The sequence below is a fragment of the Musca autumnalis genome, unplaced genomic scaffold, assembly GCF_047663935.1.
Source record: "Musca autumnalis isolate F117 unplaced genomic scaffold, ASM4766393v1 scaffold_3, whole genome shotgun sequence".
NCBI classification, from domain to species: domain Eukaryota; kingdom Metazoa; phylum Arthropoda; class Insecta; order Diptera; family Muscidae; genus Musca; species Musca autumnalis.
Window position 1 is genome coordinate 35440749 of NW_027411866.1, and position 20968 is coordinate 35461716.

A 20968-nucleotide genomic window follows, 5' to 3' on the forward strand; every position below is an offset into this window, starting at 1 on the left:
ATTTGTTCAAAGAAAGCTTAAACATTCACTATAGGTGAAATATCTCTTACCTAGCATTAATTCAGCTAAGCTGAATAACTATTTTATAACATTAAACAGTAATATGGTCCGTCAAATTTCACATGCATTCATGAAATCTTAATTCAGCTTAGCTGAATTGTGCAAAACATGAATAGAAACAACATAAATTATGGCTGAGCTTTTTTGCAACATTATGTAATATACACATAAAGCACCTTGCACTATTCAGCACAGCTGAATTACATGAAATCTCTTGAAAATTTCAGAAAATGTTTGTTGTTGTTTCGCTCAATGTGTCTCAACTTTATTTAGCTTGGCTGAATTACAGAAAATTTTGTTTTACTAACTCAAAACTGCTTCACAAAGTATTTTCCATAAAATATCTCTAGAATTTGGTATATGTATTTTTAGCCTCAAACTGCATTTTTTATGAAGTTCACCACAGCAGAATTACATAAAACTTTTAAAAATTATTTAAAAATGTCTATAGAAGCTTAATTTAAATGTTTCGACACAATTCAGCTAAGCTGCTTTGAAGTGAAATCTTCAAAACAACATTTTTAAATTATTTTGAGCTTTTTTCACAACATTCAGCCCAGCTGAATTATACAAAACTTCTAGAAATTGTTAAGAAATGTCTATAGAAGCTTCATTGAAATGTTTCAACTCAATTCAGCTAAGCTAATTTGCCTCAAAATGTATTCAGCAATGCTGATTGGAAGTAAAATAACCAAAACAATGTTTTGAAATTATTATTGAAATAATATAACGAAATTCAGCTCAGCTGAATTACCTAAAACTAGCCAACAACTCCTATAGAAGCTTCATTCAAATATTTCAACACAATTCAGCTTAACTGAATTGCCTCAAAATATATTAAGAAATGCTGATTTGAAGTGAAATCTTCAATGCTATGTTTTAATATTATTATTAAACTTTTTTTACGAAATTTAGCTCAGCTGAATTACACAAAACTTCCAAAAGATGTCAAAAAAATGTCTATAGAAGCTTTATATAAATTTTTCATATCAATTCAGCTAAGCTAAATTGCTTTAAAATGTATTCAGCAGTGTTGATTTGTAGTGAAATCTTTAATAAAATATTTTAAAATTATTATTAAACATTTTTTGCGAAATTCAGCTCAGCTGAATTACATAAAAACATAAAAATAATGTTAGTGAATAGAACAGTTATTTTTATAATTCATTACTCAACAAAAATGAAGCGTTTTTCTTCTATTCAGCTAAGCTGACTTTCACAAAAGCAACAAAAAAGATATTTTAAAGGAATATTTGTTTTATATCAACCATAAAACGTATTCAGCATAGCTGAATTGAAGAAAAATTTACTCAAATAATTTAAAAATTACACATTAATTAAGAATTCGAAAACATAAAATTTTTTTCTTAAATTCAGCTCAGCTGAATTGCAAGAAACTTCAGCAAATTCAAAGAATCTTTGCACAAAAGAAATAAAAATGGAAATTATCTTAATTCAGCTTTGCTGAATTGCATTTAAATTGATAGCAAACGGAAAAGCTATTTTGTAGAAGATTATATTATTTTTTACAAAATTTTTTCTTCCAAAAATATGTATTCAGCATAGTTGAATAGAATGTAAATTGTGTATGATATGTTTTAAATTTATTTAATATTAAAATTTGGGAGTTTTTGTATAATTCAGCTCAGCTGAATTGCAAGAATCTTCAACAATCTCAAAGAAACTTTGCACAAGTGCAATAAAAAGTGAAATTATCTTAATTAAGCTTTGCTGAATTGCATATAAACTTTTATTAATCATGCAAAAATCAATAAAAGATATTTGTATTGAATATTTGCTCTATGTAAAACATTTTAATAACCAAAAATGTCTTAAATATTATTTTTTGTCTTAATTCGGATCAGCTGAATTGCAAGAAGTTAATGTTTTCTTCATTCAGCTTTGCTGAATTGCATAAGAATTGTTAAGAATTTAGTTTATGTTATAGTTATGACCTTTTTGTCTAATTCAGCACAGCTGAATTGCAAAACACTTGAACAAATTTACAACAAATTTGGTAAACAAGAGTAACAACTTTATTTTATGTCAATTCAGCTTTGCTAATACTACTAATATTAGTTAGGCAAATGTCGATAAAAAAAATTGTATTTATTACTGGCAAGATATAAAATCTTTAAAAGCAAAAAATAAGTATTCAACTTAGCTGAATTGCGGGAATTTTACGAGAAATGTGTTAAGTATTGGTTAAATATCAACATTTTTGAATTCAGCTCAACTGAATTGCAAGAAAATCGGCTATAATTAAGAAATCAATTTTTTTCTAAATTTAACTTTGCTGAATTATGTTAAATTGTATATTAAATGGTATTGATATAATATTAAAATTTTCAAATTCAGCTCAGATGAATTGCAGGAAACATCAAGAAAATCTATTTATCTTGGCATGAAACTATGAAGAAGCTAATTTTTTCTCCATTCGGCTTGCTGAATTACAGAAAATTGCATATACAGCTTAGCTGAATTGCAAAAACATATTTTGGATTGGTTATTGATTAAAATTTTAAAATTCAGCTCAGCTGAATTGCAAGAGAATTTAGGAAAATCAATTATGTACTTTCAGAAATACATTTTCTTTCTATTCAGTTTAGTTGAATTGAGGAAAAATGTATATTCAGCTCAGCTGAATTGTAAAAATATGTTAAGAATTGATTTAATATTAAAATTTTCAAATTCAGCTCAGCTGAATTGCAAGAAACTTCAAGAAAATCGATTTATCTTGGCATGAAACAATGAAGAAGCTAATATTTTCTCCATTCAGCTTGCTGAATTACAGAAAATTGCATATACAGCTTAGCTGGATTGCAAAAAAAAATATTTTTAATTGTTTAATGATTAAAATTTTGAAGTTCAGCTAAGCTGAATTGCAAGAAACTTTATGAAAATCAATTATGTACATTCAGAAATACATTTTCTATCTATTCAGCTTAGTTTATTTACAGAAAGTTGTATATTCAGCTTAGCTGAATTGCAAAAATATTTTTAGAATTGGTTTAATATTAATATTTTTAAATTCAGCTCAGCTGAATTGCAAAAAAACTTTAGGAAAATCAATTATGTACATTCAGAAATACATTTTCTATCTATTCAGCTTAGTTGAATTGCGGAAAAATGTATACTCAGCTCAGCTGAATTGCAAAAATATATTTAGAATTGATTAAATATTAAAATTTTCAAATTCAGCTCAGCTGAATTGCAAGAAACTTCAAGAAAGTCAATTAAACTTGACATTAAACAATTAATAAGTTAAGTTTTTATCAACTAAGCTTTGCTGAATTACAGAAAATTGTATATTCAGCTTAGCTGAATTGCAAAAACATATTTAGAATTGGTTAATGACTAAAATTTTTAAATTCAGCTCAGCTGAATTGCAAGAAACTTTAGGAAAATCAATTATGTACATTCAGAAATACATTTTCTATCTATTCAGCTTAGTTGAATTGCGGAAAAATGTATACTCAGCTCAGCTGAATTGCAAAAATATATTTAGAATTGATTAAATATTAAAATTTTCAAATTCAGCTCAGCTGAATTGCAAGAAACTTCAAGAAAGTCAATTAAACTTGACATTAAACAATTAATAAGTTAAGTTTTTATCAACTAAGCCTAGCTGAATTGCAGAAAATTGTATATTCAGCTTAGCTGAATTGCAAACACATATTTAGAATTGTTTAATGATTAAAATTTTGAAATTCAGCTCAGCTGAGTTGCAAGAAACTTCAAGAAAATCATTTAAACTTGGTATGAATCACTTAACAAGTCAATGTTTTATCCATTTAACTTTGCTGAATTACAGAAAATTATATATTTAGCTTAGCTGAATTGCAGAAATATTTTTAGAATTGGTTTAATATTAATATTTTTAAATTCAGCTCAGCTGAATTGTGTAAATTTTTAACAAAATCACTTAAACTTGATATGAATCAATTAGGACATTAACATCTATTCATTCAGCTTTGCTGAATTGCAGAAAATTCTTTAAAATTTGGCTTCACCCCACACTTATATAAACTTTTTTCTCCTTCCGTATCTTTTCTCTTAGCAGACAAGGTTTTAATTGCTACCCTTTTTCTCTTTTACAGTTTTAACAAATGGCCACCATTGATGGACGACCCGCACAATATGGGATATCACTTAGACAATTGCGCGAGCTCATGGAACATCGAGGCCGCGAAGGTGTTCACATGGTAGATGAATTGGGCGGAATCAATGAAATCTGTAAAAAATTATACACTTCCCCCACAGACGGTAAGTAAAATGATTGAATAACTCTCTTTGAGTCACTAAATTATTCCTTCTCTCCCCCTCTCTTTCTCACGCTTTTGTTTAGGTTTAAGTGGATCGAAATCCGACATCGATCATAGACGAGAAAATTTTGGCTCGAATAGTATACCACCGAAACCTCCGAAAACATTTTTAACTCTAGTCTGGGAAGCATTACAAGATGTTACCCTTATAATTTTAGAAGTAGCTGCGATAGTCTCCTTGATTCTATCGTTTTATAAGCCCGCCGATGAAGATGCTCGTAAGTTGACTAACATCCATTAAGATTCTCTCTCTTCTGTTCTTATTGAATATGATCTTATCCTCGTTACAGCTCTTTTGCAAGAAGAAGATGACCACTATGGTTGGATTGAAGGCTTAGCCATTTTAATATCCGTTGTTGTGGTTGTCCTTGTGACAGCCTTCAATGACTACTCCAAAGAACGACAATTCCGTGGTCTGCAGAATCGTATAGAGGGTGAACACAAATTCTCCGTTATACGAGGAGGAGAGGTGCGTCAAATCTCTGTAACGGATATTGTGGTTGGTGATATTGCCCAAATCAAATATGGTGATCTATTGCCCGCCGATGGTGTGCTCATTCAAAGTAATGACTTGAAGGTAAGTCAAAAAAAATTCCTTCCCAGCATGAATCAAATTTCTATCTACTTCTTAATTTACAGGTGGATGAATCGTCGTTGACCGGCGAATCCGATCATGTCAAAAAAGGTGTCGAATTCGATCCCATGGTATTGTCTGGTACTCATGTCATGGAGGGTAGCGGCAAAATGGTTGTTACCGCTGTCGGTGTCAACTCCCAATCTGGTATTATTCTCACTCTTCTGGGTGCCACCGACGAAGAGTCGCAAGGCAAGAAGAAGAAGGTGAAGAAAGGTATGTCGTGTAAAAAGATAGCTTTAAACCTGCAAATTTGTAACTTATTTTGAAACAAAGCTTTCTAAGCTTTAACTGTGTATCTTCAAAACTAATCTCTTTCTAAATTTTCTCATATTTTGTGTTGAATAACAACTTTTTTGTTTTAACTACTAACACTGAGTGCAAGAGAAAACAAAACAACAAAGACTAAACATAATTAATATTATTAATTTATTTTTCTTTAATAATTTTGTTTACCAGACTCTTTAAATTCTTGAGGAAGCTGATATAAGGCCTTATTCTACAATTCAGCTGAGCTGAATTGTAATATAAGCGCAGCAAGATCATGAAAATCATTTAAAATCTTCTTTTCCATTAAAATGGAATTTGTTAGCTTTGCTGAATTAAGTTTTTGTAGGTTATGTTTCAATTCAGCTCAGCTGAATTGCAATTTTAGGTCATAAAAGATATGAAAACCACCAGAGAATTTGTTTTACATTACAATATAGCTATTCAGCTTTGCTGAATTGAGAATTTTTGGCAAATAACATGTTTTCCATCAAAATATAGCTATTCAGCTCTGGTGAATTGGGGTTTTATGGTTTTCTCATAAATTCAGCTAAGCTGAATTGTGAGAAAAAATCACAAAAGGCATGAAAACGAATTTAGAATTTATTATTAATGGTAATTAGCTTTGCTGAATTGCGTTTTCAATATTAATTCCAAGTAAAAATCAGAAAATGTAAGAAAACCACCTTAAAATCTGTTTTTCATCGAAATATAGCTATTCAGCTTTGCTCAATTGACGTTTTATAGTTTGCTTATTAATTCAGCTAAGCTGAAATGTAAAATAAAGTCCCCAAAGGTATTAAAATTAATTTAGAACTTTTTATAAAATGTATTTAGCTTTGCTGAATTGGGGTTTTATTACTATGTCTTAATTCAGCTTAGCTGAATTGCAAGGCAGGATCATAAAAGGAGTGAAAAACACGTGAGAAGTGGATTTTCGTTCAAAATTATTTATTCAGCTAAGCTGAATTGTAAGATAGAAACACAGAAGACTTGAAAAACGTATTTCGAATTTATTATTAAAGGTATTCAGCATTGCTGAATTGCGTTTTCAATATTATTTCTTTATTCAACTTAGCTGAATTGCATGTAAAGTTCTTAAAAGGAATGAAAACCATCTGAAAATGTGATTTTCATCAAAATAGAGCTATTCAACTTAGCTGAATTGAGGTTTTATAATTGTTTTTATAAATTCACCCAAGCTGAATAGTGAGATAAAATCACAGAAGACATATAAACGAATTTGGAACTTATTAATAAAGGTATTCAGCTTTGCTGAATTGCGTTTTTAATATTACTTCCGTATGCAGCTCTGCTGAAATTACAAGTTAATATCATTTAAGGTAGGAAATCCTATTGAGAACTGGTTTTATTTGAAACGGAGTTATGCAGCTTTGCTGAATTGAAGTTTAGAAGTTTTTTTATAAATTCACCCAAGCTGAATTGAGAGATAAAATCACAGAAGACATATAAACGAATTTGGAACTTATTAATAAATGTATTCAGCTATGCTGAATTGCGTTTTCAATATTATTTCTTAATTCAGCTGAGCTGAATTGTGAGATAAAATCACCAAATTTAAATCTACTAAAAAACTTTTTATAAATGCTATTCAGCTTCGCTGAATTGCGTTCTTAAGATTATTTCTTTATTCAGCCAATCTGAATTGCAAGTTAAGATCGTAAAAGGATTGAAATCCTCCCGAGAACTGGGTTTTCATTAAAAGTGACTTATTCAGCTCAGCTGAATTGAGGTTTTATAGTTTATTTCTAAATTCAGCATTGGTGAATTACAATTTCACAAGTTGTTTTGTAATTCAGCAGAGCTAAATTGCCAGTTAAGTCCATAAAATAACTAAAAACTAGTTTAAAATGTAGATTCTTACAACAATTTCATAATTCAGCTCAGCTGAATTGCAACTAAGAGTAAACTTGTGTTTAATTTTTTCGGAATTTCTTAAAGTAATACTTTTTTCATCAAGTTATTTTGTTATTCAGCAAAGCAGAATTGATTTTATTTGAAAAAAGCATTAATTTTTTTTTTGGCATTTTTAAGCGAATTTTAACATTCTGAGTAAATTCAGCTAAGCTGAATTGCATAAAATCGATATTTTATGGAAACATATAGTCATAAAAGTAAATATTCTGTAATTCAGCTCAGCTGAATTACATTAAAAGTTGTCATTTTGGTTAAAATGTTAGGTAATTCATTGTAAGACGTGCTATTTCTTAAATTCAGCCAAGCTGAATAGAACATTTCGGAATTCAGCCAAGCTGAATTGCTTTTGAATAACGATAAAATTAAAATTTTGAACTTTTTAAGCGAATTATAATATTCTGAACAAATTCAGCTTAGCTGAATTGTAAAAATTTATATAAAATGTATTCAAAAAGTCAGCTGAATTCCATTTAAGATTAAAATTTTGGTTAAATTTTTAGGTAATTCATTGTAAGGCGTGCAATTTCTTAAATATATCTAGTTGAATAGAACATTGCGTAATTCAGCTAAGCTGAACTACATTTAAATGAAAGAAACAGCTGAATTACATGAAAATTAGATAAAATGCTGAAATAAAGTCATAAACGTGAATATCCATTGTAAGACTTGTCATTTCTTAAATTTAAACCTTTTTACCAGGCTGAACATATAATTTTGAGATTCAACTAAGCTGAATTGCTTTAATATAAAGAAAACATTAATTTTTGACATTTTAAGTGAATTTTAATGTATTTTGAACAAATTCAGCTCAGCTGAATTGCATGAAAATTATATAAAATGCAAACATAAAGTAATAAAAGTTCCAATTTTACCATTCAGCTCAGCTGAATTCCATTTAAGAGTACAATTTTGACTAAAATTTTTTGGTATTTCATTGTATGACGCGCTATTTCTTAAATTCAGCTAAGCTGAATAGAAAATTTCGTAATTCAGCTAAGCTGAATAGTTTTTAAATTGAGAAAACTTTAAAATTTTGACATTTTAAATCGAATTTTAACATTCTGAACAAATTCAGCTGAGCTGAATTCCATAAAAATTACCTTAATTGAAAATATAAAGTCATAAATGTAAAATTTTTGCAATTCAGCCCAGCTGAATTAGGTAATTGAGAGGATTTTTTCTGAAAATTTTAGGTAATTCACGTTAAAATGTGTTAATTTGGAAATTATAACTTATTTCAGTTCAGCTGAATTCTGAAGTTTGTAATTCAGCTAAGTTGAATGTACTATTTTACAATTCAGCTAAGCTGAATTGGATAATGTTGGATTTCAGCTTAGCTGAATCACTCTTAAATGACGATAATTTTTAAATTTCATTACTTTTTGAGGAGATTATTCCGCTTAGGACGTATTCAGCTAAGCTTAATTGAGGTTAAGCTTGTTTATTTAAAGGCCATAATTCTTTTCCATAAATTTCCACCTAAATAATTGTTTTCTAATTCCATAACCTGTGAAAAATGGCAACACTGTAACATATTTTCTAAAATTTTCCTATAAGTGATAACGGTACTTATTTATTTTGAATCTTATTCTTATTTCCCCCTTACACAAAGGAATGCCGCAACTTCTGCCAATAATTTTTTGAAATCTTGGTTGAAAAATTGATAGTCCTTTTTTGGACCTGGTTGTGAGTCTATGAACCTTGTAGTTTTAGCACTAATGCATAGGTGGGGCTGCTAATACCTTAGGTATTGGAGGCCAGTAGTGATCCCCCCGGTAATCGGCAAACCACGCTTGTATGAAAAATTATCTTAACACCAGAGTCATAACAAAGCCCTCCTTCCCAAAAATTAAACTAAAATTCTAACCTAACCTCAATGTCTTTCTAACCCACCATGTGTCTAAACTTTAAAAGCAAAGGGACCCAACAGGATCCATTCTTCATGTCTAAAATTTAAGCCTAGCATTATTTTTCTTAATTTTTTTATTTTATTTTATTTTTTTCATTTAATTTTTTATTTTTTTTATAAAAATTTTCCCCTGACTTCCACCTGCTATGCCCTGCTGCATTACCCCCAAAAACAAAAAATTGAAAACATTTTTTAGTTATTGAAGAAGAAGAAGATGATGTGGAGAAACAATTGCCACCACCCAACAAAAGTATTCCTCATATTTCAGATGGTCTCAAGTCTGAAACTGAAGGTAATCATGTCCAGACGAACACTGGGTCGACCAGCGAACCGGAAGGCAAAAAGGAGAAATCTGTATTACAATCGAAACTCACCAAGCTGGCCATACAAATTGGTTATGCCGGTTCCACCATTGCCGTTCTAACGGTCATTATTTTGGTTATACAATTTTGTGTTCAGACATTCGTTATCGAGGAGAAACAATGGAAAAATACCTACGCCAATCATTTTGTTAAGCATTTGATTATTGGTGTTACCGTATTGGTTGTTGCTGTACCTGAAGGTTTGCCATTAGCTGTTACCCTGTCGTTGGCTTATTCTGTGAAGGTAAGTTAGAAAAAAGGAATCTTATGCTCACATTGGGCGGAATTGATTCTGTTCTCAGCCCCTATTACTGAGAACTTCCCTCTCCAACTTCAAGACCTAATTCTCATTCTCTCTCTTCCCCCCTTTCTTCCAGAAAATGATGAAAGATAACAATTTGGTACGCCACTTGGATGCCTGCGAGACCATGGGTAATGCCACTGCCATTTGTTCCGATAAGACTGGTACGTTAACAACAAATCGCATGACAGTTGTCCAATCGTATATATGCGAAAAGTTATGCAAAGTCCTGCCGAAATACAACGACATACCACAGAATGTGGCCAATTTAATTACCCAAGGTATTTCGGTTAATTCCGCCTATACGTCCAATATTATGGTGAGTATCTCCTCTACTCAGCCCAAAACGCCAACACAATTAATTTTTCAAAACTTTTCCTTTTTGTGCTCTAGGCCGGACCCACACCCGAAGATCTACCCACCCAGGTGGGTAATAAAACCGAATGTGCCCTATTGGGCTTTGTCCAGGGTTTGGGCATAAAATACCAGTCCATACGTGATGAGATCACTGAAGATAAATTCACCAGGGTATATACCTTTAATTCGGTGCGCAAGAGCATGGGTACTGTGATTCCTAGAAGCAATGGTGGTTATCGTCTATTTAGTAAAGGTGCTTCCGAAATTATGCTCACCAAGTAAGTAGCAAAAACAACAACAACAATTTCCATCCTTACACTCTTTACTCAAATTCCTCTCTCTCTCTCTCTCTCTCTCTCTTTGCTTAGATGTACCTACATTTTCGGTCACAACGGTGTCTTGGAACGTTTCACCCCCGACATGCAGGAGCGTTTGATCCGTGAGGTAATTGAACCCATGGCCTGTGATGGTCTCCGTACCATTTGCATTGCCTATCGTGATTTTGTACCCGGCAAGGCAGCCATGAATGAGGTATCGATTGATCGTGAACCCAACTGGGATGATGAGGCGAATATTATGTCCAATTTGACATGCCTGTGTGTTGTTGGTATTGAAGATCCTGTCCGTCCTGAAGTACCCGAGGCTATACGCAAATGTCAGCGAGCCGGTATTACGGTGCGCATGGTTACCGGTGACAATATCAATACGGCCCGTTCCATTGCCACCAAGTGTGGCATCTTGAAACCGGAAGATGATTTCTTGATTTTGGAGGGTAAAGAATTTAATCGTCGCATTCGTGATAACAATGGCAATGTAAGTATGAGTGTTATGGGAGAAAAGAGAGAGAGAGGGAATTAAGGAACATTTTGTTATGGTTTTCAGATTCAACAACACTTAATCGACAAAGTATGGCCCAAGTTGCGTGTCTTGGCTCGTTCTTCCCCAACGGATAAATATAATTTGGTTAAAGGTAAGAATTTTCCTCAAAATACTGGACGACTGATTCCCTCAGGGATTTAGAAACAGAGAAGAAATCCTCTCGAGGAAGTTTTTGTCCTATAAACAAAAAACTTCTTGAGATTTGAGAGTTTTTTTAAATAGGTTGGTTCCTTCGAACAATGTGGTTAAGACCCTCAAAATACTGAAAATCGGGAGTTACCGTTATATGGGAGCTATACCAAAACATGGGCCAATTTTGACGATTTTTAGTGAAGAAGTTTCGTGGCCACAGAGAACAAATTACAGCTAGATTTGATAAAAATTATAGCTAAAATCCTCAAAATACCGAAAATCGGGAGGTACCGTTATATGGGGGCTATACCAAACCTTGGACCTATGTTGATGATTTTTGGTGAACAAGTTTCGTGACCACTGAGAAGATCAAATGTCAAATTGCACCTATTTCAGTTAAAAATTGAGGCTAAAATCCTCAAAATACCGAAAATTGGGAGTTACCGTTATATGGGAGCTATACCAAAACATGGACCTATGTTGACGAATTTTGGAGAACAAGTTTCGTGACCACTGAGAACATCAAATGTCAAATTACAGTTAGTTCGGCTAAAAATTTTAACTAAAATCCTCAAAATGCCGAAAATCGGGAGGTACCGTTGTATGGGGGCTATACCAAAACATGGACCTATGTTGACGATTTTTAGTGGAGAATGTTCGGTAGCACAGAGAACATCAAATGTCAAATTACAGCTAGTTTTGATAAAAATTTTAGCTAAAATCCTCAAAATACGGAAAATCGGCAGGTACCGTTATATGGGGGCTATACCAAAACGTGGACCGATGTTGATGATTTTTGGTGGAGAAGTTTCGTAACCACAGAGAACCTCAAATATCAAATTGCAGCTAGTTCGGTTAAAAACTGTAGGTAATATCCTCAAAATACCGAAAATTGGGAGTTACCGTTATATGGGGGCTATACCAAACCTTGGACCGATGTTGATGATTTGTGGTGAACAAGTTTCGTGACCACTGAGAACATCAAATGTCAAATTACAGCTAGTTCGGTTAAAAATTGTAGCTAAAATCCTAAAAATACTGAAAACCGGGAGGTACCGTTATATGGGAGCTATTCCAAAACATGTGCCTATGTTGATGATTTTTGGTAAAGAAGTTTCGTGACCACTGAGAACATCAATTGTCAAATTACAGCTAGTTCGGTTGAAAATTGCAGCTAAAATCCTCAAAATACCGAAAATCGGGAGGTACCGTTATGTGGGGGATATACCAAAACATGGACCTATGTTGACGAATTTTGGTGGAGAAGTCTTGTGACCACTGAGAACATCAAATGTCAAATTACAGCTAGTTTTGATAAAAATTGACCTGTCTGCAAACATCTTCCCAAAATTTCAGCGTCCTATCTTCATTTAGGTGGATGCTAGAGTGATTACCACGGACATACAAAGATCGACTCAGAATTTTACCCTGATCAAGAATATATATAATTTATTTATAGATAAAAATTGACCTGTCTGCAAACATCTTCCCAAAATTTCAGCGTCCTATCTTCATTTAGGTGGATGCTAGAGTGATTACCACGGACATACAAAGATCGACTCAGAATTTTACCCTGATCAAGAATATATATAATTTATAGGGACGCAAACGATTATGTCAATGCGTTACAAACGGAAAAACAAACTTAGTATACCCTCCATAATATGGTGAAGGATATAAAAAAGCCTATCACTGTAAAAACTTGCATTTGAGAAATGAAAAGTTCGATGAAAGAAAAGCCACTCCACAGACGATATATCGAATGATCAGCTACAAACAGCGAAATCGGTCACATGATGGTGGTTCACTTGCAAAAAATCGTTGGTCATTAAGCTCTACTCCAACGAGAATTTAATTAAAATAAAATAATATATAACGAAAAAATCTATAAGTCCCCACCTTGGGCGCCACTTCGTTATCATTATTCATTAAAAATTCACAATACAAAACGAAATTCCCTTAATTGGGCGCCAGTAAATTGGACGTCAATATTTAAGGTATTTACCGGCCATAAGAATAAATCAGCCAACTCATGCAGCTTCTGTTTCGACTGGCGGTATATATCTCCAAAGCCCCTCAATATTTCGATCAGATAGGAATTAGGAATATTGAACTATTGAACTAAACTGTGCTAAGATACAAAATAAAAAAACGATAAATAACGAAAATCGATAAGGCCCCACGTTGGGCGCCACTGCGTTACCATTATTCATTAAATTTCACATTTAAGATAAAATGTCCTTAATTGGGCGCCAGTTGTGGCTGTCTAACTAATTAGGAACCATAAATATTCTTCAAATTCCCAGTAAGTTTTAAAAAATAGGATTATAGGAATTAAGAATTCCTACCAGTCTGATCTATACTGTGCCAAGATTAGTAAATAAAGTAAATCTAAATAAAATAATAAACAAAGGCGCAATGCCGATCCAATAACAACCATCATAAAATGGAAGTGGGCACATGTTAAAGAAAAATAACGATGAACTATGTCGTCAAGTACTAGACTGAAATCCCCAAGGAAGCATAAAAAAGGAAGGCCTGAAAACTCCTGGAAAAAAAGTCTTGTGAAGGAGTTACAATCCACCAGAAAATTCATGGAGCGAAATAAAAGCAATGACAAATGACAGATCATCTTGGAGGATGTTTGCCGAGGCCCTATGCTCCTCAAGGAGTTAAGCGGAAAAGAAGAATAAATAAAATAATACATTTTCCGAAAGATGTAAAAAATGGTACCGCTCCACACACATTGGGCGCCACAGTATAAAGCTGAATTATCATAAATTGGGCGCCAATTATGATTGCCTGTACCTTTTATCTCTTTCAAATTATCAAAAAACGTCGCCCAGATCAGATCTAAACTGTGCTTATTCAAGTCGCAATTCATTAAATAAATATGAATTATCCTTAATTGGGCGCCATTTGATATTGTCTGACTAGTTAAGAGCTTTTCAAAGGGTTCAAGGGAACCATTGAATTTACAAGTGCCGCCGGCCTGTGACTTCAGGGCCTTGTTCCTACTTCCAATCTTGTCGCTAATAGCTGTGGCTTGCGCGAACGACTTAAACATCCTATATCTTGGGATAGTTAGTGGTCGAAACCAGGCCACCATCGACTATACTGGGCAGACTAGTGTATGAGAAAGGCAATTCCTCCTCCTTCAGCGCTTCTTATACAAGCCTTCAGTTACAGGTGATGAAGGAACAACGTATTCCCGGAACGCTCAACAACAATATGGTTGGGAGTTCATCTCTATCCCGACACCCATCAAAAGATCTCGGAGCAGGCCTTCCGGGATAAATTTGCGCTGCCATGGTGAAAAAATATGAGAACACAAACACATAATTGTTGAGGTGAGGGGTCCTGGTCGAAGACTCTACCGAGTCAATCCGGTGTGCAGAGCCGGTTACCGTTGGATTTGAAAAATTCCAAAAAAAATAATTTGAATTTCTTCTAATTTAACCACGAGTCGGTAAATAAACCAAAGTGCCATCGCCGCCGAGAAACTAGTTCGGCTTCGATGTCTGCTTTCCAAAACCAAAATTTGCGCTGCTCTCCTAGAAATTTTCGATTAAATTCGTATTATAGCTTTCACTTCTAATTACAAATCCAAACGAAGCAGAAAAGAGATGGGCGCGTGTTGTACTCGTGTTTTTTAGTAAAATTTTAAAAACCACGTAACATGCGTGTCACGATCGTGCCTGATTTCTGTTTTCAAAAATTTTAATTTAAAAAACAGGTAATAAGATTTCTGTTTTCTAGTTTCTATAGAAGGCCTGAGATCTGTTGCCTATAGAGAGCCTCGAGCGGACTTCTTTTGACTATGGAGGACCTTAAGAAGGTTTATGTTGCCTATAGCACACTTCAGAAGATCTTTTGTTGTCTTTTGCAGACGTAAAAAGGTCTGCCGTTGTCTTTAGAAGACTTCAAGAGATCTGTTGTTTTTAGAAGACCTCAAGAGGTATTCTGCTGCCTACAGAAGACGTCAAGGGGCCTTCTGTTGCCCACAGAAGCCCTAAAAGGGGTTTATGTTTTTTATGGAAGGCCTCAAGAAGTCTTCTGTTGCCTATAGAAACCCTCAGGTGATCTTCTTTTGCCTATAGAAGGCCTTCGGAGCACCTCAAGAGGTCACCTGTATCCTACAGGAAACCTCAAGAGGTCTTCTGTTTCCAATAGGAGACCTCAAGAAGTCTTCTGTTGCCTGTAGAAGACCTCAGGCGATCTTCTTTTGCCTATAGAATACCACAGGAGATGATCTTTTGCCTTTAGAGCACTTCATGAGGTCTTATGTTGCCTATAGGAAATCTCAAGAGGTATTCTGTTGCTTAAAGAAGACTCCAAAAGGTCATCCTTTACCTAAAGAAATCCTCAATAAGTCTACTGTTGCTTACAGAAGACCTCAAAAGGTCTTCGTTTGCCTAAAGAAATCTTCCAGATGTCTGCTGTTCCTTACAGGAGACCTCAAAAGGTCTTCGTCTGCCTAAAGAATCCCAAAGAGGTTTTCGGTTGCCTATACAAGACCTCAATAGGATTATGTTGCCTATAGAAGACCTCAGGTGATCTTATTTTGCCTATAGAAGACCTCAGGATGTGTTCTTTTGCCTTTAGAGCACCTCAAGAGGTCTTCTGTTTCCAATAGGAGACCTCAAGAAGTCTTCTGTTGCCTATAGAATACCTCAAGAGTTCTTCTGTTGCCAATAGGAGACCTCAAGAAGTCTTCTGATGCTTAAAAGAAGGCCTCAAAAGGTCTTCGTTTGCCTAAAGAATCCCCAAGAGGTTTTCAGTTGTCTATAGAAGACCTCAAGAGGCCTTCTGTTGCCTGTAGAAGACCTCAGGCGATCTTCTTTTGCCTATAGAAGGCCTCAGGAGATCTTCTGTTGCCTATGGAGCACTGCAAGAGGTCTTCTGTTGCCTATAGGAGACGTCACGAGGTCTTCTGTTGCTTAAAGAAGAGCTCAAAATGTCTTCGTTTGCCTAAAGAAATCCTCAAGAGGTCTGCTATTGCTTACAGAAGATCTCAAAAGGTCTTCGTTTGCCTAAAGAAATCATCAAGAGGTTTTCGGTTGCCTATAGAAGACCTCAGGTGATCTTATCTTGCTTATAGAAGACCTCAGAAGATGTTCTTTTGCCCTTAGAGCACCTCAAGAGGTTTAAAGTTGCCTAAAGGGGACCTCAAGAGGTCTTCTGTTGCCTACAGGAAATCCCAAGAGGTCTTCTGTTGCTTAAAGAAATCCTTAGTAGATTTTCGGTTGCCTATAGAAGACCTCAAAAGGTCTTTTGTTGCCTATAGAATACCTCAGGTGATCTTCTTTTCCCTATAGAATACCTCAGGAGGTGTTCTTTTGCCTTTAGAGCACCTCAAGAGGTCACCTATTGCCTATAGAATACCTCAAGAAGTCTTCTGTTGCTTAAAGAATACCTCAAAAGGTCTTCGTTTGTCTAAAGAAATCCTCAAGAGGTCTTCTGCTGCCCATAGGAGACCTCATTTGATCCTCTTTTGCCTATAGAAGACATCAGGTGATCTTCATTTGTCAATAGAAGGTCTCAGGAGATCTTCTGTTGCCTTCGGAGCACCTCAAGAGGTTACCTGTTGCCTATAGAATACCTCAAGAGGTCTTCCGTTGCTTAAAGAAGGCCTCAAAAGGTCTTCGTTTGCCTAAAGAATCATCAAGAGGTTTTCGATTGCCTATAGAAGACCTCAGGTGATTTAATTTTGCCTATAGAAGACTCAGGAGATGTTCTTTTGCACTTAGAGCACTTCAAGAGGTCACCTGTTACCTATAGAATACCTCAAGAGGTCTTCTGTTGCCAATAGGAAACCTCAAGAAGTCTTCTGTTGCTTAAAGAAGACCTCAAAAGGTCTTCGTTTACCTAAAGAAATCCTCAAGAGGTCTTCTGTTGCATATAGGAGACCTCAGGTGATCTTCTTTTGCCTATAGAAGACCTCAGGTGATCTTCTGTTGCCTTCGGAGCACTTCAAGAGGTCACTTGTTGTCTATAGAATACTTCAAGAGGTCTTCTCTTGCGAATAGGAGACCTCAAGAAGTTTTCTGTTACTTGAAGAAGGTCTCAAAAGGTCTTGGCTTGCCTAAAGAATCCTCAAGAGGTCTTCTGTTGCCTATAGGAGGCCTCAGGTGATCTTCTTTTGCCTATAGAAGACCTCAGGTGATCTTCTTTTGCCTATAGGAGGCCTCAGGTGATCTTCTTTTGCCTATAGAAGGTCTCAGGAGATCTTCTGTTGCCTTCGGAGCACCTCAAGAGGTCACTTGTTGCCTATAGAAGACTTCAAGAGGTCTTCTGTTGCCTATGGAAGACATCAGGTGAACTTCTTTTACCTATAGAAGACCTCAGGAGATGTTCTTTTGTCTTTATGGTCTTATGTTGTCTATTAGAGACTTTAAGAGGTCTTATAGGAAATCTCAAGAGGCCTTCTGTTGCTTACAGAAGACCTCAAAAGGTCTTCGTTTGCCTAAAGAAATCTTCAAGAGGTCTGCTGTTCCTTACAGAAGACCTCAAAAGGTCTTCGTTTGCCTAAAGAGATCCTCGGATGCCTATAGAAGACCTCAAGAGCTCTTATATTGCCTATAGAAGAACTAAGTTGATCTTCTTTTGCCTAGAGAAGACCTCAGAATATGTTATTTTGCCTTTAGAGCACCTCACGAGGTCTTATGTTGCCTATAGGAGAACTCAATAGGAGAACTCAAAATGTCTTCTGTTGCTTAAAGAAGACTTCAAAAAGTCTTCGTTTTTCTAAAGAAATCATCAAGAGGTCTTCTGTTGCCTATAAAAGACCTCAGGTGATTTTCTTTTGCCTATAGGAGACCTCAAGAGATCTTCTAATACCTTTATAAGACCTAAAGTGGTTTTTATGTTGACTATAGATATGTTCAATAGGCCTTCTGCTTCTTTGGAAGAGCTCCAGAAATCGTCTCTCACCTCTAGAAGGCCTCAAGAGGTTTTCTGTGCCCTGCCATGGGGTACTCAGTAAAAATTCTCTCTATTTCCCTATCTGGTTTTCTATATTTTTTGGAGACTTTCAAAATCTTGGCTTTAGATTTAGTTCTCTTTATTTAATTTTTTTCGCTCTCCTCATATGTTGCTCCCTCTCTCTCTCTCTCTCTCTCTTCCAGGTATTATTGATAGTACTATCAGTGACAATCGTGAAGTTGTTGCTGTAACTGGTGACGGCACAAATGATGGTCCTGCTTTGAAAAAGGCTGATGTTGGTTTTGCCATGGGTATCGCTGGTACTGATGTTGCTAAAGAGGCTTCCGATATCATTTTAACCGATGATAACTTTAGCAGTATTGTTAAGGCTGTTATGTGGGGTCGTAATGTCTACGATTCGATATCGAAATTTTTGCAATTTCAATTGACCGTCAATGTGGTGGCTGTTATTGTGGCATTCATTGGTGCCTGTGCTGTGCAAGATTCACCATTGAAGGTAAGGCGGTGTGGAAATCAAAAAAAAAAAATCTGTTACTTATTATAATGATGTTTCTTTTTATTCTCTAGGCCGTTCAAATGTTGTGGGTCAACTTGATTATGGACACCCTGGCCTCCTTGGCCCTGGCCACCGAAATGCCAACGCCAGATTTGCTGTTGCGTAAACCCTATGGTCGTACGAAACCCTTGATTTCGGCCACCATGTTGAAGAATATTTTGGGCCAAGCCTTCTATCAATTGGTTATTATTTTCGGTCTCATGTTTGTGGGTAAGTGAAAATCTAGCAAAATTTCGTAACGTATAAATAACGTACATTTGCTCTCTTTTTTAAGGTGACTGGATTTTGGATATCGAATCGGGTCGTGGCCAACCTTTGTCGGCAGGTCCCACCCAACATTTTACCATTATCTTTAATACTTTTGTTATGATGACATTATTCAATGAAATCAATGCACGCAAAATCCATGGACAGCGCAATGTCCTAGAGGGATTCTTTACAAATCCCATTTTCTACAGCATTTGGATAGCCACTGTTGTATCACAGGTGAGATATATAAGTCTATAGCATAAGTCATTTAAAGAAATTATTTCTAATCCTACCTCTCTCTCTTTCTCTCTCTCTCTCTCTTCTCCCTTCCAGGTCGTTATTGTTCAATATGGCAAAATGGCCTTCTCCACAAAAGCTCTCTCGCTCGATCAATGGTTGTGGTGTATATTCTTTGGTCTGGGCACCCTAGTGTGGGGACAACTCATCACATCACTGCCTACCAAGAGTTTCGAAAGGATGGTATCATCATCGTCGTGAACATCTGCAACCTCTCAAACTCACGCACACACTTCAAACTAACTAAAACAGAAAACACGAAACAGAAGCAGAAGAAGAAGAAAAAGAAGAACGAACGACAACCACAACAACAACGTGTGCAGCATAACACCACCAACAGCAGCAGCAACAACATCCAAAAATGAAAAAAAAAACATTTAAAAATTTCTGGACCTGACAAAATATCACAAAGTTAAATCAACAAAGAAGGAACCCAACCAAGAAGATAACCTAAAACAAAAAGAAAATCCCCCTAAAACTAAAATTTAACCTAAAAAAACCAGCAACCAGTCATACTCTCTTCTCTCTACTCTACTTTATACATTAAGCTATCCAAACAAACAAAAACAACCCAAAAAGAAAGAAGCAAAAAAGAAGAAAGATTGAAAAAAATAGCAAAAATTTTTCTCATCATGTTATTCATTAAAGCAAATGTTCAAATGTTTAAATGTTCAAATAAAGTGAATTTATTTTTTATTTATTAAGAAGATTCATTTTTCAACTACTGAGGGTAGGTATTACTCATAATACTTGGCTTGGCGATTGATAAAAAAAGGCTTATGGTTCAAACACTTAATAACAAAATAGGCGTTTATAAAGTACCACGTTGGGCACCACTAAACCCATCACGATATTTTTCTTCAAGATCGGGGTATCCACGTCATGTTGGGCGCCAACAAAGATATCACCAGTTCCTCTTCTGGCAAGTTCGATTGCCGCTTAGGATTGGCTTCATTTTAAAAATTTTTCCGAATTCCATAACATAGGCATTAGTAACAAAAAAAAAAAAAAAAAAAGAAATACAAGTAATAAAGTATCAGACGGCTTTGCCTTCACCCTGTGTGAATTGAGATTTTCATCTAACGACTACATAACAGAAATCCTTTCCCCAAAAATTATGTATTTAAGGAGGAGGAGGAGAATTTGGCGGCCTTTCATTGGAAAAAATATAAAGAGAAAGTGATTGGGTATTTATCTTAACGATTGTGCACGTTCCGAATAAATACGGACGTTATGCTAATGAAAGCTCCGCAGTGTTCGGGGTTCTTCTCTATCCCGCTATGCACTAAAAGTGCTCGGAACAGGCCTTCCGGGATAAATTTGCGCTGCCATGATGAACAAATATACGAACGCAAGCACATAATTGTTGAGGTGAAGGGTCCTGGTCGAAGACTCCAACGAGACAATCTGGTGCGCAGAGCCGGCCGACGTTGGATTGATCCCAAAGCGTGAGTGGCGTTGGTGTAAACTTCGGACATACTAAGGCCGAAAAATTAAAAAAAAAAAAATTTGAATTTCTTCACGAGTCGCTAAATAAACCAAAGTGCCACTACCGCCGAGATACTAGTTCGGTTTCGTTGTCTGCTTTCCAAAACCACAATTTGCACCGCTCTCCTAAAATTTTTCGATTAAATTCGGCTTATAGCTTTCACTTCTAATTTCAAATCCAAACGAAGCAGAAAAAAGATGGGCGCGTGTTGTACTCGTGTTTTTTCTTGTAAAGTTGTAAAAAGCACGTAACATGCGTGTCACGGTCG

General features: G+C 35.1%; 1 protein-coding gene across 7 annotated transcripts in view; it reads left to right on the forward strand.

Annotated features, from left to right (window-relative positions):
• LOC141397760 (plasma membrane calcium-transporting ATPase 3-like) overlaps positions 1 to 19678 on the forward strand; it is an 83301-nt gene extending 63623 nt beyond the window's left edge. For 3 of the 7 annotated variants that reach the window (XM_073974444.1, XM_073974446.1, XM_073974447.1), the window contains 13 exons: positions 4161 to 4326; positions 4409 to 4603; positions 4676 to 4962; positions 5025 to 5235; positions 9402 to 9739; positions 9873 to 10115; positions 10190 to 10431; positions 10522 to 10966; positions 11036 to 11123; positions 18292 to 18605; positions 18677 to 18875; positions 18940 to 19151; positions 19248 to 19678. In XM_073974444.1, the coding sequence (XP_073830545.1) occupies positions 4170 to 4326; positions 4409 to 4603; positions 4676 to 4962; positions 5025 to 5235; positions 9402 to 9739; positions 9873 to 10115; positions 10190 to 10431; positions 10522 to 10966; positions 11036 to 11123; positions 18292 to 18605; positions 18677 to 18875; positions 18940 to 19151; positions 19248 to 19412 (3096 nt within the window). In that variant the 5' untranslated portion in view covers positions 4161 to 4169 and the 3' untranslated portion in view covers positions 19413 to 19678. Of the gene's footprint in view, positions 1 to 4160; positions 4327 to 4408; positions 4604 to 4675; positions 4963 to 5024; positions 5236 to 9329; positions 9740 to 9872; positions 10116 to 10189; positions 10432 to 10521; positions 10967 to 11035; positions 11124 to 18291; positions 18606 to 18676; positions 18876 to 18939; positions 19152 to 19247 lie in introns of all 7 variants that reach the window. The other 4 variants (XM_073974440.1, XM_073974441.1, XM_073974442.1 and 1 more) reach the window with 2 other exon arrangements.
• The last annotated feature ends 1290 nt before the right edge of the window (positions 19679 to 20968 follow it).